The sequence below is a fragment of the Pristis pectinata genome, chromosome 7, assembly GCF_009764475.1.
Source record: "Pristis pectinata isolate sPriPec2 chromosome 7, sPriPec2.1.pri, whole genome shotgun sequence".
In the NCBI taxonomy this organism is placed as follows: domain Eukaryota; kingdom Metazoa; phylum Chordata; class Chondrichthyes; order Rhinopristiformes; family Pristidae; genus Pristis; species Pristis pectinata.
In genome coordinates, this window is record NC_067411.1 from 96929807 (window position 1) to 96950546 (window position 20740).

Consider the following 20740-nt stretch of genomic DNA (forward strand, 5'->3'; position numbering starts at 1 on the left):
CATTTACAATGCCAATCTAAGTTATATTTAGTTTCAGCAGTTTCCTGCAAAAAGATCCACAATTAGTTACGAATACAATTTAACAAGATTGGATTCATTAATTTTTTTTAACCCATATCTGCAGGATTCAGAAACTATATATATTTTTTAGGTTTGTTTGATATTTCATCTAGTTTTTATAAATCAGAGGATTTATTTGCTACATACAATCCTAATCACAAATTCTGGATGTTTTCCACAAAATGAAAGCTATTCAAGTTCCAATCACATTCATTTTACAGAAAAACTTCATTTTATTTAAAGGAATGACACAGAATGAAGCACTGAATTTCTTGCAATACAATATAGCAACTGCATTTCCCAATAAATATCGATGAATGGTTAGAGAGAAAGATTGAGAGGTGGACAGGCAGATAAGCAGATGAAGTAATGAATGAATGAGAATTTAAGAAAGTTTTGCTACATATTTTCTAGTGTTCTAATTCATGTAAAACCGTTCTAAATGTAAAATGACTGCAATATTTAACACTGCAGCAGTTCCAAGAGGGTATCGCCAAGACAATCTTTGTTCCTTACTGTTATGTTTGTTCTTCATCAAAGTGCCCAACCCAAAAGCTGTCTCATCAATTTGAAGCTGTTATAGATGTCCAAAGCATCTTCGCCAATCAAGTGCAGAAAAATAGACGCTTTCAATTTTTCATTGTTCCCTCCCACTCCACTAGCATCTAAATATATGTTGAATTGCTGCTTGAAGTGTTTCCAATTATCGGTTAGATTGCCAGTAAACTGCATAGGCGTGGGAGGACTTAGCTCATCCGTAACGGGAACTCTCGGCCTCTCACTTGAATCTCTCTTGGCAAATCCAGGGACTGCTGAACTTTGGGAACAATGTGCTCCCTCGCCACGCCGGCCAGCTTTTTCTCCGTCTTTTTCTCCGTCTTTTTACAGCTTTTCTTTCGTACTCACTGGGTCTCTTTCTCAACTGCACACAGTACTCATCTACTCTCCCTGTTCAGACCTCACCCCAACTTCTGACACCATGTTCTGTTTGTTCTTCATCAAGAGACAAACTTTGCGTGGGTTTAGCATCTGAACATTTTGTTAACCAACACCAGACTGGCTTGCTTTCCCTCTCTTTTTAAAGTCACTTCCAGTTCCCCCATGTGACCCCTTGCATTGCCTACTGGGAACTGTAGTTCTTTATTATAACTACATAATAGGATATAATAACATACTTACCAGTAAGAGTGCTGTGACATTGGCTGGTATTCCAATCCTTTCAATAACCAAGCGTATAACTGAAATACTTGTTTCATTCACCACAAAGTTTGTTTGACCTGCAAACCTTACTTCTGTATCTCCAAACGCAAGTGTGACGCAGAGACCCAAAATAAGCTCAGCTACCGAGAAGGCAGCAGGCATTCCTGGAGAGACAAAAATCAGAGAAACAGGACCAGTTTCAAATGAGGATCATTGGGATTACATAAATACAAACCCAAAAATATAAAGATATCATTTTATAGATTCACAATCTTTCCCAATAATTTCTATAAATACTCTTGATCATAGAATTTCTTATTGTTTATTAGTAACAATAATTATAACAGGAAAATTCTGCAGGCCAGACAAGGTCTTCGAGACACAAGAGACTGCAACTGCTGGCATCTGGAGCCACAAACAACCTGCTGGAGGAACTCAGCCGGTCGAGCAGCATTTGAAGGAGGAAAGGAATTGTTGAGATTTAGGTTCAAAACCTTGCATCAGAATAGTCCTGCTGCAGGGTTTTGACCCAGAACATTGGCAATTCCTTTCTCCCTCACAGATACTGCTTGACCCTCTGCGTTCCTTCAGAATATTGTTTGTTAACTCTAAAATCTTCCTCTTCATTGTTAATTACCTCTTCCAATTCACCTTTCCTGCCCTCTCTACTTTCAACTTTGACACAAAACACAAGGAACTCCTGCTGTCTCCAATATGGAAGCTTCTTGCTCAGCCACTGAGTCCTTGTGATTTTGTCTCCCTATCTTTCAGCAGCTCTCACAACTCTCACAGAACAATGCACTGCAGTTCCTGCTAATCTCCAAGCAACCTTCACCACTCATCAACCCAATGAGCAAAGCCAGCTGCTGCCCAACACAACTTCCTCCCTTCACCAACTTTCCTCAAGAACAGACTTTCCCCATCATAGGAGCACAAGAACTGAGAGCAGGAGTAAGCCATGCAATTCTCTGGGGTTAGATCTGCCAGAATTGTCTACAGAACTTCCAATCCATTCATTTTAGTGGGACCTGTTAACTTGCGGACTCAATATTTCACAAAGCACACTCACGAAGTTCCACAATGAGAGCACAATATTACACCCCTGATCTTGTGCCCACATGAGAGATGAACCTGCTTATTTAGGGCAACTGTTGTGGCGCAGATGGTAGAGCTGTTGCATTACAGCTCCAGGGACTAGTGTTCTGTCCTGACTTCTGGTACTGCCTGTGTGGAGTTTGCATGTTCTCCCTGTGGGCTTGGACAAGGTGTATGTAAAAATGATGCTTTTTAGTTGACACAGACTTAGTGGGCCAAAGGACTGGTTTCCCTGCTGTATCTCAATAACTTTATGGCTCTGTGATTGGGAAAGACCCAGGTCCAAGGTACTCCATTGGATATCAAGATAGATACAAGGTATTTATTTATTAGTCACATGCACATCGAAACACACAGTGAAATGCATCTTTCTGCGTTACTGAGAATGTGCTGGGGGCAGCCCACAAGTGTCGCCACTCTTCCAGCGCCAACATAGCATGCCCACAGCTCCTAACCCGTACGTCTTTCGGAATGTGGGAGGAAACTGGAGCACCCAGAAGGAAACCCGTGCAGACATGGAGAGAACATACAAACTCCTTACAGACAGCAGCCAGAATTGAACCCGGGTCACTGGTGCTGTGATGGTGTTACGCTGACCGCTACACAAATTTTAAATAAGAGCACTCTCACTAAAATTAGCTGATTAAATTTTTTAACTAGAATCAGAACTGTTTAGGCAGAATTATATCACACATCATCGCTCACGTGGTGCTTTGGAATTAAGTGTTGCTTTCATTTTTCCAACATGGTTACACATGCATATAATTCTGCAATTTCCTGTTTTACTTTGGAGCAGAAGGAGGCTTTTCAGCCCCTCATACCTGACATGGCCGATCTTTTCACCTCAGCAGCACTTCTCTACACTAACCCCATATCCTTTGATTCCCTTAAGATCGAAACATCCAAATTCTTCCTCCGGTATACTCAGCGATTGAGCCTTCACAACCTTCTTAGGATGGAAATTCCAAAAATTACTACCCTCTAGGCGAAGAACTTTCTTTTGAACTCTGTCCTGAATGGCCAACCCCTTATTGTGATGCTGCGATGTCTAATTCCAGACAACCCAGCTCGGGGAAAGGTTCATCCCTGCATCTATACGGCCAAGATCTGTATACTGCATGAGCTGTAATAATCATTATGCTGTGGTACAGAAGGACCAATAAGATAGCCATTAAGCAATAATATTTAACCACTGAAATTGCTGCAGTAGTTACTAGGAACTCACTGCTGACAAGCACTGATAATTTTCTTATACAGTGGTGCATGGATAGCAAGAGAACATTTTTAAAACTCAGCATTTAAAACAATGACCATGCTGCCTGACAAAAGAACAACACAGGGAATATATTACAGTGGCTCCTCCAAAGCAACTTGTACTTTAGGTATGAGAGGAAACTTCAGCATATGTGCAAGAATCCAGCCCTGCCAAATCTTTCTCTTCTGAATCCCATTGGGATATTGTCAAGCAATAATGAACTCTGTAGAAAGAAAATGGGCTGCACAAGGGGAGTCAACCCCTTGATAAAAGCTCAAAATGGGTAATCATGCTGAATATTTCATGTATTGGTATTGGTTTATTATTGTCACTTGTACCGAGGTACAGTGAAAAACTTGTCTTGCATACCAATCGTACAGGTCAATTCATTACGCAGTGCAGATACATTGAGTTAGTACAGAGTGCAAGGCACATAGCACACATGTAAGGCACATAGCCAAACATAGATTGGAGTGCAGAGAACCCCACCACTCGGATCAGCATGGTATGACTTTGTTGTAGTCTATCATTGAATATAAAAAGTGGACCATATAACTGTATGGATCGTAAGTATAGAGAGAGCACCTTGCATGAATGGTGATGCCACTATTTTTCTCTCTTTGTCTCTAATTTTAAAGTCTATTTCCCACAGGCAACGTCATATTCACCCAAAGATTTCTTTTCAGTCACGTGCAGATACGAAACAAAAAGGATTTTCCCTATATCTGTTGCAAATCAGGCAAGAAGTTTTCAATGACAGCACCACATTCTGTCAATCAGGTATCCCTGTATTGGTAGCTTTGCTGCCAAGCCTGCTGAATCAAATACACAGCCATAGCCGGATGGAAACAGGCCCTTTGGCCCAACTTGTCCATGCCGACCAAGTTGCCTACCTATGCTAGTCCCACTTGCCTGTGTCCAGCCCATATCCCTCTAAATCTTACCCATCCATGTACCCATCTAAATGTCTTTTAAACATTGTGATTGTACCCACCTCTAACAGGTCCTCTGGCAGCTCTTTCCAGATACCCACCACCCTCTGTGAAAAAGTTGCCCCTCAGATCCTTTACATGTTTCCCCTCTCACCATAAATCTGCGCCCTCTAGTTTTAGACTCCCCTACCCTGGGAAAAAGATTGCGACCATTCACCTTATCTATGCCCCTCGTGATTTTATATATCTCTATAAGATCACCCTTCAGCCTCTTACACTCCGGGGAAAGAAAACCCAGCCTATCCAGTGTCTCCTTGGAACTTAGGCCCTCTAATCCTGGAAGCGTCCGTGTGAATCTTTTCAGCACCCTTTCCAGCTTACCGACATCCTTCCTTTAGCTGGGCGACCAGAACTGCACACAATACTCCAAGTGTGGTCTCACCAACGTCTTGCACAGTTCTAACATGTTGCCCGAATTCCTGTACTTGGCGCCCTGATCAATGAAGCAAGCATGCTAAACACCTTTAGTGTAACACTATTACAGCACCAGCAACCCGGGTTCAATTCCAGCCGCTGTCTGTAAGGAGTTTGTACGTTCTCCCCGCGTCTGCGTGGGTTTCCTCCGGGTGCTCCGGTTTCCTCCCACATTCCAAAAAGATGTACGGGTTAGGAGCTGTGGGCGTGCTATGTTGGCGCCGGAAGAGTGGCGACACTTGTGGGCTGCTCCCAGCACATTCTCAGTAACGCAAACAGATGCATTTCACTGCGTGTTTCGATGTACATGTGACTAATAAATAAATATCTTATACATCTTCTTCACCACCCTGGCTGTGTGGCTACTTTCAAGGAAATGCATATTATAGAGAACTTTGCTATCATAATCCCAGAAGACTGGCAGTGATAGACTGCAAAGTGTCAGCATATTTATTCCTTGTAATTAATTACAAGATCACTGAGAAGCGAGGTAGATGTTCCACAGTCACAAACAAACTGCATGCAAAATGGAAAATGACAAGACACATCATTAGTTATTCACAAAATACACACTAAAGTAAAATAAATATACTTCAAATGGTTTGCAAATTGTGCTAAGCATCTTTGTGTCATTGTTCAGAATAATACAATAGCACAACAAAAAATAGTAGCAGGCAGTATACGAAGAAGAATTGTACCATAAATTCCAGAAAAAATGCAGTATGCTACTTTGGATGCATGCATATTTAACGGAAGGCACAACTTTGGGAATTATTAGAAGGCACCTTGGAATAATGTTTGTCCCCCAGACTTCCATGCTACCCTGATGACCAGGCATCTAACTCAACGTAGCTTTTAGATTTTTGCCATTCTGTAGTTCCATCAATCTGGTACCCATCCCCAATATTCAAGTATGCAGGGGCAAAAGTATGCATCAGACAACTCACAATAATTATTTGTGAAACAATAGACCAGATCATAATGTGAAAAAAACCCTAAAAGCTCTAGAGGTTTTAACCCCTCCTTCAGAATCCATTGTGCAAGCCTTTGGTTTCTCTCCAAGCTGCCATACAAGGATGATAAAAGATGGTTTTAGACGATACCTGTTGCTTCTCAAGATCCATCCTTGTTGCTAATGCTGTCAAGTGGGCACAGCATAATTGACTGCCTTGAAATGAAGACAGTGGAAGTTGCCAAGTCCGTAAGAATTTATCTAAATTAATGCATGTTGGTTGTACAGTGCAGCTGTAGTGATAGAATGTATTCCTGTCAGTTAATCCAAGGTATTGTATTACACAGGAGCCCAAATTACAATTGATGTGCAATTAGTGGTTGTATGAAACCAAGATCTGTAGAAATGGGCTCTCTATCACTCTACTGTTGAAGATCAACAACAACAAAAAATAAGTAGTTTGGAGTCTTAAATAATGCAACCCTGAATGAAAAATTAGTTTTTTTATGAATTCGTCACTTGACAAAACTCAGAGTCATGGAGTCGTGGAGCCATACAGCACAGAAACAGGACCTTCAACCCAATCTGTCCTTGCCAAGAAAGTTGCCTACCTGAGCTAGTTGCCTGAATTTGGTCCATGTCCCTCTCAACCTTACCTATCCATGTACTGGTCCAAATATCTTTTAAACATTGTAACTGTACCCACATCTACCACTTGCCCTGGTAGCTTGTTCCACATTCCCACCACCCTCTGTGTGAAAGAGTTGCTCCTCAGGTCCCCTTTAAATCTTTCTCCTCTCACCTTCTACCCTCTAGTTTTAAACTCCCCTACCCTGGGAAAAAGACCACAGTCATTCAGCTGATCTATGCCCTTCATGATTTTATATACCTCTTTCAGGTCACCCCTCAGCCTCCACCACTCCAGGAGAGAAAAATAGAACAGCCTATCCAGTCTCTCCTTATAACTCAAGCCCTCCAGGCCTGGTAACATGCTTGAGAATCTTTTCTGCACCCACTCTAGCTTAATCACATCCTTCTTATAGTATGGCGACCAGACCTGCACACGATATTCCAGATGCAGTCTCACCATCATCCTATACAGCTGTAACATGATAGAACATAGAACAGTGCAGCACAGGAACAGGCCCTTCAGCACATGATGTCTGCACTGAACATGTTGCCAGATCTCTTCTGCCTGCACATGATTCATATCCCTTCATTCCCTGCATATTCATGCATCTATCTAAATGCCTCTTAAATGCCACTATCGTATCTGCTTCCACCACTACCCCTGGCAGCCTGCTCCAGGCACCTACTACTTCCTGTGTAAAAAAAACTTGCCCTGGACATCTCCTTTAAACTTTCTCCCTCTCAACTTAAATGCATGTCCACTAGTATTTGACATTTCTACCCTGGGAAAAAGATCTTGACCGTCTACCCTATCAATGCCTCTCAGAAGTTTATAAACTTCTATCAGGTCTCCCCTCAGCCTCCAACGCTCCAGAGAAAACAATCCAAGTTTGTCCAACCCCATACGCCCTAATCCAGGCAGCATCCTGGTAAACCTCTTTTGTACCTTTTTCAAAGGCACCACATCCTTCATCCAATGAGTCTCAACTCTTGCACTCAATGACCTGACCAATGAAGGCAAGCTTCTTCACCACCCTGTCTACCTGTGTTGCCACTTTCAGAGAACTATCTACTTGTAACCCTAGGTCTCTCTATTCTACAATACTCTCTAGGGCCCTGCCATTTACTGTACAAGTCCTCCCCTGGTTTAACTTACCAAAATGCAACATTTCACACTTGTCTGAGTTAAATTCCATCTGTCATTCTTACCCAGAAGATACCCCTGACAAATGGTGGCAGCCATGGTTTTACATTTGATGATGCTTTAAGATTATATAAACAAAAATAGGAACAGTAGGAGGCCATTCAGCCCCTCGAGCCTGCCCTGCAGCTCAATAAGATCGTGGCTGATCTAACATTACTCAAGTTCGCCTTCCCAGACTATACCCACGATTACGTTTCTGATAAAAAAAAGACCTCACTCAGCCTTGCAGCTTGCCTTCTACCCAGCAAATCTGGCTACAGTACATTTGCCTCCTTCCTCTACCCCACAAATATATTGCAAACAACTGTAGTCCCAGCACCAATTCCTGCAGCACCCCATAGTTCACAAGTTGCCCATGTGAACAAGACTGCCTTATCCCCATTTGTATTACTTCCAGCATCACAAGGTCTTATCTTGCAAAGTAACCCTTTATTTGGCACCTTGTTGAACATTTCTTTTAAAATCTAAGTATTTTTACATCTATTGGATCTGTCCACTCCAGTTGACATTTCCTGCACTGAAATCTTCAATGAGAAAATACTGCAATTCCATCAGTTTTCCTGTTTAACTTCCCATTCTTAAAGCAGGTATTTTCTCTCATTCCTCAGTAGGACTGCTTGCAACGTCTCACCATGCAACATGTGGAGACTCTTATCGTGAGAAGCACTTTACACTGCATGCAACATTGAATACAGCACCCAATGTTGCATTGTAGTTCAGTTCCTAGTCATTTGGCCAAAATGGTCCACATATTGTGTTTTACCTACTACTGAAATTATTTAAATACCTTTCAAATATCCCAGATACTTCTTAGTAGTCTGACTAACATATTGTGGTCTTGGTCACCAGCACTACAAGTCATTTCTTTCTCTTCCCACGTTTTTTTTCCCTACATTTCTCATCCAACATAGAAAGGGGCCATTTGGCCATTCAAGTCCATTCCAGCTCCCAAAGCTTCTCCATAAGACCCACTCCACCACTTATTTCCCCTAACCTATTCTCTCTCACATGCCCATCAACTATCCCCTGATTCTCCCGTCACCTCCCCACATTAGGAGGCTTTACAGTGTCCAACTAACCTACCAATCAGCATATCTTTGGGATGTGGAAGGAAACCGGACTACCCAGGTGAAACCTACCGCGCACAAAGAATATGCAAACTCCACACATACAGGTTGTGAATGAACCTGGACTGCCAGAATTAGATGACAGTTGCACTAACAGCTGTAGCACTATGCCACTCCTGCCCCATGTGAAGTACCATACTGAAACTGATATAGTAACATATGATCCTCCATAGTCATCTCATGAAAGGTTAGCCATACTGCCAATAGAGAGGTCATTTTAAAGTCTTCTGCTACTCATTTGGAAACAGAGAAGTTGTTTCATAATAGTATCATCAATTAATAATCAGCTGGTATTTCTAGTTCACCCAGCAACAACTGAGATGCCACTGCTCACCTTCCCACGCACAATGCTGTAGGTCCCATGAATATTACATACTTAGGAGTTGCAAAGTAATTTGTGTTAACCTTTTCAGATGCCTATATTTAGGTCTGAACTAGTGGCAGTTCAGAGCGTAATATGTGCATGCCTGCTGTTTTTAACACTACCTTTATTTTTGTACATTTTATGCAAAAACATATACATTTAACATCTTCATTATCAGCTGTGGATGAAACAAATGAGTTCATTTAAGAGAAATAAAGGACTGCAGATGCTGGAATCTAGATGAAAAACACGATGATGCTGGAGGAACTCAGCAGGCCAGGCAGCATCCGTGGTGAAAAGCAGGCGGTCAACGTTTCGGGTCAGGACCCTTCTTCAGGACTGAAGATAGGAAAAGGGGAAGCCCGATGTATAGGAGGGAAAAGCAGAGCAGTGATAGGTGGACAAAAGCGGGGAGGTGGGGTGGGCACAGGGTGGTGATAGGTAGATGCAGGTAAGAGATGGTGATAGGCAGGTGCGGGGGAGGAGGGGAGAGCAGATCCACCGGGGGGTGGGTCAAAGGTAAGGAGGGCTTCCGCTTTTCCTACCTTCAGTCCTGAAGAAGGGTCCTGACCCGAAACGTTGACCACCTGCTTTTCTCCACGGATGCTGCCTGACCTGCTGAGTTCCTCCAGCATCATTGTGTTTTTCATCTGAATTCACTTAAGGTCCAAATTAAGATTTTCAAATACAGAATGCAGAAATGTAGTACAGATTAACCAAACGTGCAGTGTACTAGCACAGTGAATGCATTTAAGTTTTTAGATTATATCTAAGATCTTCTGACATACTCTGAGCTGGAATGAAGTTAGAATGTTTGTTATCACAATAACCCAATATTTTCTGAGAGAAAAATAAGCAACAATGCAATAGATTAAGATAGTGATCTAATGCTTGATATTTAGTAGTTTATGAATTACAAGAGACAGTATTAATGGGCATTAATAATATTTTTTTGGGACGATAACATTTAATAACTATCTTAATCACTTTGAGACATATTGGTAAATTGGTTTGTCACATGTACCGAGGTACAGTGAAAAACTTGTCTTGCATACCGTTCACACAAATCAATTCATTACACAGTGCACTGAGGTAGTACAAGGTAAAATAACAGAATGCAGAATAAAGCATTTACAGTTACAGAGAAAGTGCAGAGCAGATGGACAATAAGGTGCAAGGTCATAACGATGTATATTGAGGGCAAGAGTCCATCTTATCATACTAGGGAACCAGTCAATAGTCTAATATTAGTGGGATAGAAGCTGTTATTGAACCTGGTGGTATGTGCTCTCAGGCTTTCATATCTTCTGCCTGATGAGAGAGGAGAGAAGAGAGAATGTCCCCGATGGGTGGGGCCTTTGATTATGCTGGCTGCTTTAATCAAGGCAACGAGAAGTACGGACAGAGTCCATGGAGGGGAGGCTGGTGTCTGGGATGTGCTGAGCTGTGTCCACAACTCTGCATTTTCTTGTGGTCATGGGCAAAGCAGTTGCCATACCAAGCCATGTCAAAGGGGGCTTGCTGAATTTCTTTAGCCTCCTGAGGAAGTTGGTTGGACCAAGATAGGCTATTGGTGATACTAGTTAGAGCATAGAAGGAATGCATACCAGAATGGTACCAGCTATTAATAACAATTTAGGTTAACACAACATCCTTTAATATTATTATCACATCCCAAAGCACTTCATTATGGCAATGTCCACAATGCTTGAAGCCTAGACACACAAGGTGACATTGGGCTGAATCATACTTACCTTCAGCTGACATTTCCATTGAGGAGTGCCAGCTATATGCTGCTCTTTGTTCAGCTTGCTTTCAACTTCTTGCATTGAAACTGAGAAGTCAGAAGCATACTGGAGAACAGATGTGGGGGTATCCATCCCACCACACTGCCACTGAACTCTGCGCCTCCCCCCCACTCGGTGCAGTGGCGGAGGGCAGACAAACTGATGAGACGATTTCAACGTGATGCATCTGCCCCCCAACATTATGGTACGGCTGGTTTAAGAAGTGCGAAGCCGTCTGTTTGAATGTGCTCACCTGAACGAGGTAAGAATTTTACTTGAAGACACAAGACACAGCTGCTGGAATATGGAGCCAAAAAAAGCTGCTGGAAGGACTCAGCAGGTCAGGCAGCATCTGTGGGGGCAAGGGATAGTCAACGTTTCGGTTCAAGATACCGCATAAGTCCCGATGCAGAATCTCGACCCGAAACATCAATTAAGATTTTTACTTAATTTATTCTATGTCTTAATACTCCACAAAGTAATTAAAATTGGTTTATAATTAAGCTTTTTGTTTAGTAATTTATTATATTTTTAAATTGTTGTTTCAGTCTATTTTAAAAGATTTTAAATGTATCTCTCTCAGAGATATTTACAAACAGTTCAAAGGCCTTTTGACAGTGGTGGGCAGTCAAATGGTAGTCAGATCATTCTTGGGATGGGACCTCAGGATACATCACCTGCACGCTGTTAAACTTTGCTCTGCTACTCCTCTGTACCTTGTCAGGTTAGTGTGAGCACATCTATAGAGAAAGCAGGCAGCAAATTCGGCCAATAGTTCAGATCCAACCCGATAAGACTGATGACCGGAAGCTTACACAAAAGGAAAGCTTTTCTTAAAGACCACCATAAAGGAGAAAGGGAAGTCAGTGATGTTTGGGGAGGTAATTCCAGTCCCTCCAACGTCTTCTTGGTCAGGCTGCTTGGGCGGTTCCTCGTGGTCAAAGATGGCTTTCATTTTTTCCAGTGCGGTGAGTTCTAAAACGGCTGTTGAGGCCAATGTGTTACCTGCAGACCCTGCCACATGTGCAGCGGGAGGTGTTTGACAGGTTGGATGTGTGAGCAGTGTGGGAGGTGGTGCGCTCCTTTGCTCTTCATGTTGGGTTTTATAACAAATGGACTCGAGGATCTCAATACCATCCTTAAAGCTCCCTCTCCATCTTGAAGGGTCATGGTGCATGGGTTGGTGGAGATAGAAGCCTCAGAAGACATCTTTGGGTCATTTCCTCTGTCCACCTGATAATCTCTTGCTGCAACAGACCTTAGTATCTATTTTGGGTGTCTGGTGTTGGATATGTGAATGGTATGTCCCCTTTAACACTCACCAACTTTTATTGATGCACCATAGAAAGCATCCTATCTGGATGCATCACGGCTTGGTACCGCAACTGCTCTGCCAGTGACCGCAAGAAACTGCAGAGAGTTGTGGACACAACCCAGCGCGTCACGGACACCAGCCTCCCCTCCATGGACTCTGTCTTTACCTCTCGCTGTCTTGGTGAAGCAGCCAGCATAATCAAAGACCCCATCCACCCGGGTCATTGTCTCCTCTTCCATCAGGTAGAAGATACAGGAGCCTGAGGGCACATACTATCAGGCTTAAGGACAGCTTCTATCCCACTGTGATAAGACTATTGAATGGTTCCCTTATACAATGAGATGGACTGTGACCTCACGATCTACCTTGTGACCTTCTTAGCGTAATGCCATTACAGCACCAGTGACCCGGGTTCAATTCCGGCCACTATCTGTAAGGAGTTTGTACATTCTCCCTGTGTGTCTGCGTGGGTTTCCTCCAGGTGCTCCGGTTTCCTCCCACATTCCAAAAAGACGTACGGGTTAGGAAGTTGTGGGCATGCTACATTGGTGCTGGAAGCGTGGCGACACTTGCGGGCTGCCCCCAGAATACTCTACGCAAAAGATGTATTTCACTGTGTGTTTCGATGTACATGTGACTAATAAAGGTATCTTATTGTCTACCTGCACTTTCTCTGTAGCTGTGACACTTTGTACTGTTATTGCTTTTACCTGTACTACCTCAATGCACTCTGTACTAACTCAATGTAACTGCACTGTGTAATGAATTGATCTGTACGATCAGTATGCAAGACAAGTTTTTCACTGTACCTCGGTACAAGTGGCAATAATAAACCAATACCAGCATAGCCTAAGATCAGAGTTGACCAAGTCTAATTAAGGCCACAACGTTGCGGATGATGGCTGGAAGAGGGTATCAACAGGGATTCACTTATTCTGCTGGTAAACTTAGAGGATCTTTTGGAGACCTGCAGAGCTTTGCGGTGCCATACTTCAGAAGCATAGACAGCTGAAGGGACACCTACCAATGGGGAAGAAATATAAAGCAGGGCTGTTCAAAATGCCAGAATTAGAAAAGCATCGATATCCAAAAGGAATATAGTTGTGAGGAAGACTACAAAGATAATGAGAGGTAAGGGCATGGAAGGATTCGCAAACAAAGGTAAAAGCTGTTGCAGGAGCTAATGTAGGTCAGCAAGCACCAGTGTGATAAGTGAACAGGACTAGATGTGAGGCATTTATGTTGTAGGAGACAGACTACCCAGTACTGGAGAGAAATGGTCAAGAGGTAATGAAGTTACACATGAGGGAGTTTCAGTAGAAGGTGAGCTGAAGCTGAGACACGGGCAATGTTACAGTGAATGCAGAGTGAAATATAACACCAAGGTTGTGAATGGTGCGGTTCAGCACTTGAAAGCAAGCCTACAACCTGGTGAAGTTATAACACAGCTCTAAATTCATAATAAGCACCAAAAGCAGCATGTGAAAACAAGAGAATAGTTAAACTTCTGCAGCCACGAATGGTGGCATACAGTTAAACACACAAAAGAAAATGGAACTCGGTTAATATCTCCAACCTTAAAAATTGTGGAGCCTAATTTGTTTGTATGCAAAAGGCAAGGCTGGCTCGTCTGCCAGTATCTCCAACCCGTAATGGATAAGCAATGATACTCCTCAGCTGGCTCACAAGGTTCCCATCAACAGAGATGGCAGACTTCAACCAATTCATTTCATACCATTTCAAATCTGGAAATAGCTGTGTGGATTGGACACAGAAGAATACAAGTTTCAACAAGATTCAAACTGTGGTGCTGAAATACAACCTGGTTTCTCAACCTGAGCCTGATGGGACCAAATGATATTTGTAGGGTTTTGGATTGTTTCTCGGTTAGCGTAATGCTATTACAGCACCAGTGATCCAGGTTCAATTCTGGCCACTGTCTGTAAGGAGTTTGTATGTTCTCCCCATGTCTGCATGGGTTTCTGCCGGGTGCTCCGGTTTCCTCCCACATTCCAAAGACGTACAGGTTAGGAAGTTGTGGACGTGCTATGTTGGCGCCGGAAGCGTGGCGACACTTGCGGGCTGCCCCCAAAACACTCTACACAAAAAGATGCATTTCACTGTGTGTTTCAATGTACATGTGACTAATAAAGATATCTTATCTTCAAGTTCTATTTGGATTGAACTATTTATCAATAAGTGACCTATAGCTTAATATTACCTTGTTATTCCTCTTTTGCACTCTTTATTTATTTTTGTAACTTATAGTAATTTTTATGTCTTTATGTCTTGCACTGTACTGTTGCATCAATTAAAGGCATAAATTTAAGGTGAGAGGGGGTAGGTTCAGAACAGACGTCAGGGGCACATTTCTTACTGAGTGGTGGATGCCTGGAATGCGTTGCCTGATAGGGTGGTGGAGGCAAATTCATTGGGGGCTTTTAAGAGGGGCTTGGATGGGCACATGAAACAGAGGAAAATGGAGGGATCGGGGCATTCTGTAGGTAGAAGGGATTAGCTATGTTGGCACAACACTGTGGGCCGAAGGGCCTGTTCTGTTCTGTGCTGTACTGTTCTATGTAAAACAACAAATTTCATGACATATGTTAGTGATAATACACCTGATTCTGATATTTTATTTAGAACCTGGTTTGCTAAGCTGAAGAGCACCCAAAAATATGTGTCAACTACCAGTTCAGATTAATTTTGGGTTCCCACACTTAGGTTGGGTTCGAATTGACTGCTGTCAGGTGAGAGTTCTGATGGGTTTTAAATGTTATACTGGACCAGATAACCACGCTGAAGACCAGTATTCTAATGCTCTGGCATCCAGCCAATAACGTAAATAATTGCCCAGGTATGTCCTGAAGGCAAAACAAATTCAAATGACCACCTATGCCTACTCCCAATCATTATTTTAATTATGGAATGAGTCATCAGCAATGCATTTCATCAGCTGAGATAAGAATGGTCACTCGTGTCATCAGAAGAACATCTGTGCTATTGCGGAACTTAGATGCCCCAGCAAAACTGGTAATGAGGACAGTGGGAATGGCTGGGGTGGTATTGGGACCAGCAAGGGGAGGGACTATGGAGAAACACTTCAGCTGCTGGTCATATTTGCAAAAAGGAACGGTTGTAATTTCAGAAGGTCAGCCATATAAATGTCTTTACATCTACATGGTTCATCAAGATGGTATTAGAACATAGAACAGTACAGCAGAGTATGGGCCCTTTAGCCCACGATGTTGTGCCGACCTATATAAACCTTATCCACATTCAATCTATCCCTCTCTCCACTTCACCTCCCATAACCTCCTATTTTTCTTTCATCCATGTGCCTATCTGAAATGACCCTATTGTATCAGCCTCTACCACCACCCCCAGCAGTGCATTCCAGGCACCCACCACTCTCTGTGTAAAAAAAAACCTACCTCTGACGTCTCCCCTGAACTTCCCTCCATGCACCTTAAACGGGTGACCTCTAGTATTGGCCATTGCTGCCCCTGGGGAAAAGATGCTGGCTGTACACTCTGTCTATGCCTCTCATAATCTTATACACCTCTATCAAATCGCCTCTCATCCTCCATCGCTCCAAAGAGAAAAGCCCTAACTTGCTCAACCTCTCCTCATAAGACATGTTCTCCAATTCAGGCAGCATCCTCGTAAATCTCCTGTGCACCCTCTCCAAAGCTTCCACATCCTTCCTGTAATGAGGCGACCGGAACTGAACACAATATTCCAAGTGTGGTCTGACCAGAGTCTTATAGGGCTGTAACATAACCTCTCAGTTCTTGAACTCAATCCCCCAGCTAATGAAGGCCAGCACACCATATGCCTTCTTAACCACTCTATCAACGCACAGCAACTTTCAGGGATCTATGTACTCTCTATGGATCTATGGACCCTTGTTTTCTCTGTTCCTCCACACTGCCAGGAATCCTGCTATTAACCATATACTCTACCTTCAAATTCGATCTTCCAAAGTGTATCACTTCACACTTCTTCAGATTGAACTCCATCTGCCACTTCTCCGCCCAGCTCTGCATCCTGCCTATATCCCGTTGCAACCTACAACAACCTTCTGTACTACCTACTACACCACCACCTTGGTGTCATCTGCAAACTTACCAATTATGTGCCCAACTTTCTTTAGCTGCATCTAACAATGACTTCCCTTCATAATAAGGTTGGAACTTGGGCTGTCCACTAATAATTGTACAGTGGTCAGTTCCATGCAGAATTCCTCAATTAACAAAGCAGCTCTTGCCCAGTGCAGTAAGACCCAGAATGATATCCGGCCTTGAGTGGATAAGTGCCAAGTAAAATTCATGCCACGCATGGCAGGCAATGGATATCTTTACCAAGAGACCACCTAGGGCTATTGATGATCCAAAATCCTCAAACTCCCACTTCCCAACATGCAACGTATCTATGGTAATATGGAATAAGTCAATTCAAGAAGTCCCACCACAATCTTCTCAAGTGCATCAAGTGATGAGCCAGTGATGCTCACTCCCTTGGATTGAATAAAATGATACAATTGATACAGTACAGTACGTGGTACCAGGTTGAAAAATCTAAGGGGACAAAAGGATGTATAGACTCAGATTGAAAAATAATGGGACCCAACTGGAACTAAGACATTTGGATATTATCTTGGCACCTACAACAAGAATCAAATCTAAATAATCTTAACTATTATCTTAATCTTTAGTATACTAATTTATTCATAAATTAAGTGGCAATCATATTTTAGGGATTTTCAAGCTTTCACTGCTAATTTACCTTCCCCCTAAACCCCAACACCCCTTTCCCTATCCTATATACATACAAAAATTTTTCTAAGATTATTGATCAGGATCCGCACATTAAACCTGCATAAGTCTAAGAAACCATTAAATATTTACTCAAATATGTTCTGTTTGAAACAAGCAATATTGCTGGGTGCCAACATATTCCTGTTATTAACCATATTTTAAATGATGATTCTTTTTAACACAAAAGCTATTTAAAGTACAGCAATCAAAATCAACAACAAATGTAAATATGCATTTACAGTGATGATAACGTGACAAATTCAATGATTTCCATTAGAAAACAATACTTTAACATATTTGCTGTATATGCACACCTTAATAGGCTTTATAAACCTTTCCTTCATACATTTGCAATCAATCACACCTTCAATTATTCTAAAATTAAACAGGTTTACAATCACAGCTTCAGTATAGATAACCTGTTTTAGAAAACAGACATCAAAACAAAAAGTCATCCATTCTATTTTTGTTTTTGAGGATTATAATGGTTTGATGTAATTCTGTCTTAATAAGAGTACAAGAGGGCATGACTTCAGGATTGAAGGATACCCATTCAGAACAGAGATGCGGAAAAATTTCTTTAGCCAGAGAGTGGTGAATCTGTGGAATTTGTTGCCACGGGCAGCTGTGGAGGCAAAGTCATTGGGTGTATTTAAGGCAGAGATTGATAGGTATCTGAGTAGCCAGGGCATCAAAGGTTATGGTGAGAAGGCGGGGAAGTGGGACTAAACGGGAGAATGGATCAGCTCATGATAGAATGGTGCAGCAGACTCGATGGGTCGAATGGCCGACTTCTGCTCCTTTGTCTTATGGTCTAATAACACCTGATTTGGTTTCCTCTCATTATGTGGAACACATATTTACTGAAACGGAACAAAAGCCATTAATTACATCTGTTAAAGTCAAATAATTATTTGAAAAACCTTTCAGAGTTTTCTACATCTGTTTGGATATCATTTAAACAGTCACACACTGATAAATGTAAAACCAACCATTACAGCCACTCCCGAAAGCAGATGTTGATATTGGTCCCGTGGTTAAACATAAGAGTTAGTACTCATACCTATTCTGTGACAATATACTTAACTGACCTAATTGGCTGCTACTTCCTGAAATGTTCAAGGTTGATTGGCCCTCAATACTCTTTCTATTCCCTCCTTGGAAACTGAAGCATTGAGAGCAACTGGGAAAGGATTTAAAACTTATCCAGGCTTTCATTCCATTTTGATGAACTATTTGTTGAGCACTTTCTTTAATCCTTATCTCCTATAAAAACTTGTCAACGTTTGATAGAATGAGAATAGATTTACAATTCCAACAAATATTCAAAACCAAAATACAATTCTCCAATGACAAACTTCAAATCACTGGCATATTAAATTGGTGATGAAAATCTCCATATCTTAATTCCCCAGTTGCACCAAATATATTAAAATTACTTCCACTTTGCAATGAAATTCTTAGCATTCATCTTCCAAACTGAATGATTTTGATCATTACCCATCGGCACAGTGACAATATTTCTTTATAGCATCCTCCAGAACAAGATCCTATAATGACATGTCCTTGTTACTATGTGTTTCATGGGTTACCATAGAACCATAGAACAGTACAGCACAATACAGGCCCTTCAGCCCACAACGTTGTGCCGACCTTTAAACCTCACCTAAGACTATCTAACCCCTTCCTCATAAATTCCTCATCTAACCCCTTCCTCATAAACAGGTTCATAAATTAACAGCCATACCCATCCCAAAACATTTTAAAGTATAATTATTTTTGTTTCATACAAAAAGCACGTTAGCTCCAAATGCATTCCAAAATCCAACCCATTCCACTTTTACATAGTCAGCAGTTATGTTATCTAGAGGCCAACGAATAGAAACAAATGTTAACTTTCAGTCCAAAACCAGTTTGTCCAATTTTTATTTCTCAAATATTATTCAACTGTAGTATCTAAGTAGATACCTTGACATGTATAAAAGTACTGCAAAAGACTCAATCAAGATAATAACATCAATAGTAAATAAAAACATTATTTTATTATGTGCCTAAGTAAATAAATATTCTGGTTGCATCACAATTTAGTTTGTATTCTTCTGGTTACGATTTTCAAAAAAAAGTATATGGACTGTAAATGGCTAATTTCATGTAATCCTTTTAAAATAACGGCAGGCGCGGTAGTGTAGCGGTTAGTGTAACACTATTACAGCACCAGCGACCCAGGTTCAGTTCTGGCCACTGGTCCGTAAGGAGTTTGTACGTTCTCCCCGTGTCTGCGTGGGTTTCCTCCGGGTGCTCCGGTTTCCTCCCACGTTCCAAAGACGTACGGGTTAGGAAGTTGTGGGCATGCTACATTGGCACCGGAAGCGTGGCGACACTTTACGCAAAAGATGTATTTCACTGTGCGTTTCGATGTACATGTGACTAATAAAGGTATCTTTAAAAATAACAGTTTCACTGCAAACTACCACTTGTAAATGAATTCTGTGCCTTGGTCAAAGAATCAGAATCAGGTTCATTATCACTGACATATGTGGTGAAATGTGTTGTTTTGCAGCAGCAGTACAGTGCAAGACATAAAAATTACTATAAGTTACGAAAATATTTACAGTAACTTCACTTGTCACCTGCTGCCACGTGAAACGTATTCAATTAAAGTAGCTAAAGATCTCGTAACCTTTTCATAAACGAAATGCAGAAACGTCCCGATTGCTGAAAATAAGAAACTTTTCAGAGAATCCTGGGCTTCTCCTGAACACGATGTGTCAGCTCTCACACTAAGAGTGTAACGCCTCCCTGTCACCTTGAGACACCGTCCCCTGTCTCCCACACAATCGCCCGCTGAGGCTCGAACAGTCACAGCCTCCCGGACACAAACTAACACCCAGCTCCAACGCTGACAAAAGCCCCCACAACGTGCATTGACAGAGCTACATCCCTCAGTGACCAGTTCTTTGACTGGTTTGGTTTAACTTGCAAATACAGGATCATCCAAAGGTGAGCAATCCCTGCCCACCACAAGTGCAGTCAGACTCACTGAACAAGCCATCTCTAACGTAAACCCCTGTCCCACAGTCTGTAAAGGACACCTCAGCAACCACCGGCTGTAAACTCACTTGCGACGGTTCGCCCACGGGTGCCGCCCCCGCCGGGGTCCGGGTCCGGGTCCGGGTCCGGGTCCGGCTCCAGCCGCTGATCCACACGCTTGCCGGCAGCGTCAAGGCGAGAAAGGCGCCCGCTCCCCGGCACTGCACGGCTGCTCCAAGCCTGGCCGGAGCGCATGCGTCAGCCCTGGGGGCTGACTGGCTCCCCCCAAGTTAGGCTGAGGCTTCTCAAGGTGAAGGCAGTCTCCTTCGTCAAGGCAGTTTTTGCTTTCCTCTCATTCTATCATTGCAGAGACTGCCTGGTGCAATTGAACGGGCAGATGTCCACCTACCGACCTGCCTGCCCTCTGCCCTCTCTCCTTGCACAATCGCCCCAGAACCTTTTCTCAGAGGCCATCTCACCTCTGCACTATCAGTC

General features: G+C 42.4%; 1 protein-coding gene across 1 annotated transcript in view; it reads right to left on the minus strand.

The window, feature by feature from the left end:
• adgrv1 (adhesion G protein-coupled receptor V1) overlaps window positions 1-20500 on the minus strand; it is a 249447-nt gene extending 228947 nt beyond the window's left edge. The window contains exons 1-2 of the mRNA XM_052020663.1: window positions 20335-20500; window positions 1240-1424 (exon numbers count right to left, since the gene is read on the minus strand). Of these exons, the coding sequence (XP_051876623.1) occupies window positions 1240-1424; window positions 20335-20500 (351 nt within the window). The remainder of the gene's footprint in view (window positions 1-1239; window positions 1425-20334) is intronic.
• Window positions 20501-20740: the final 240 nt, after the last annotated feature.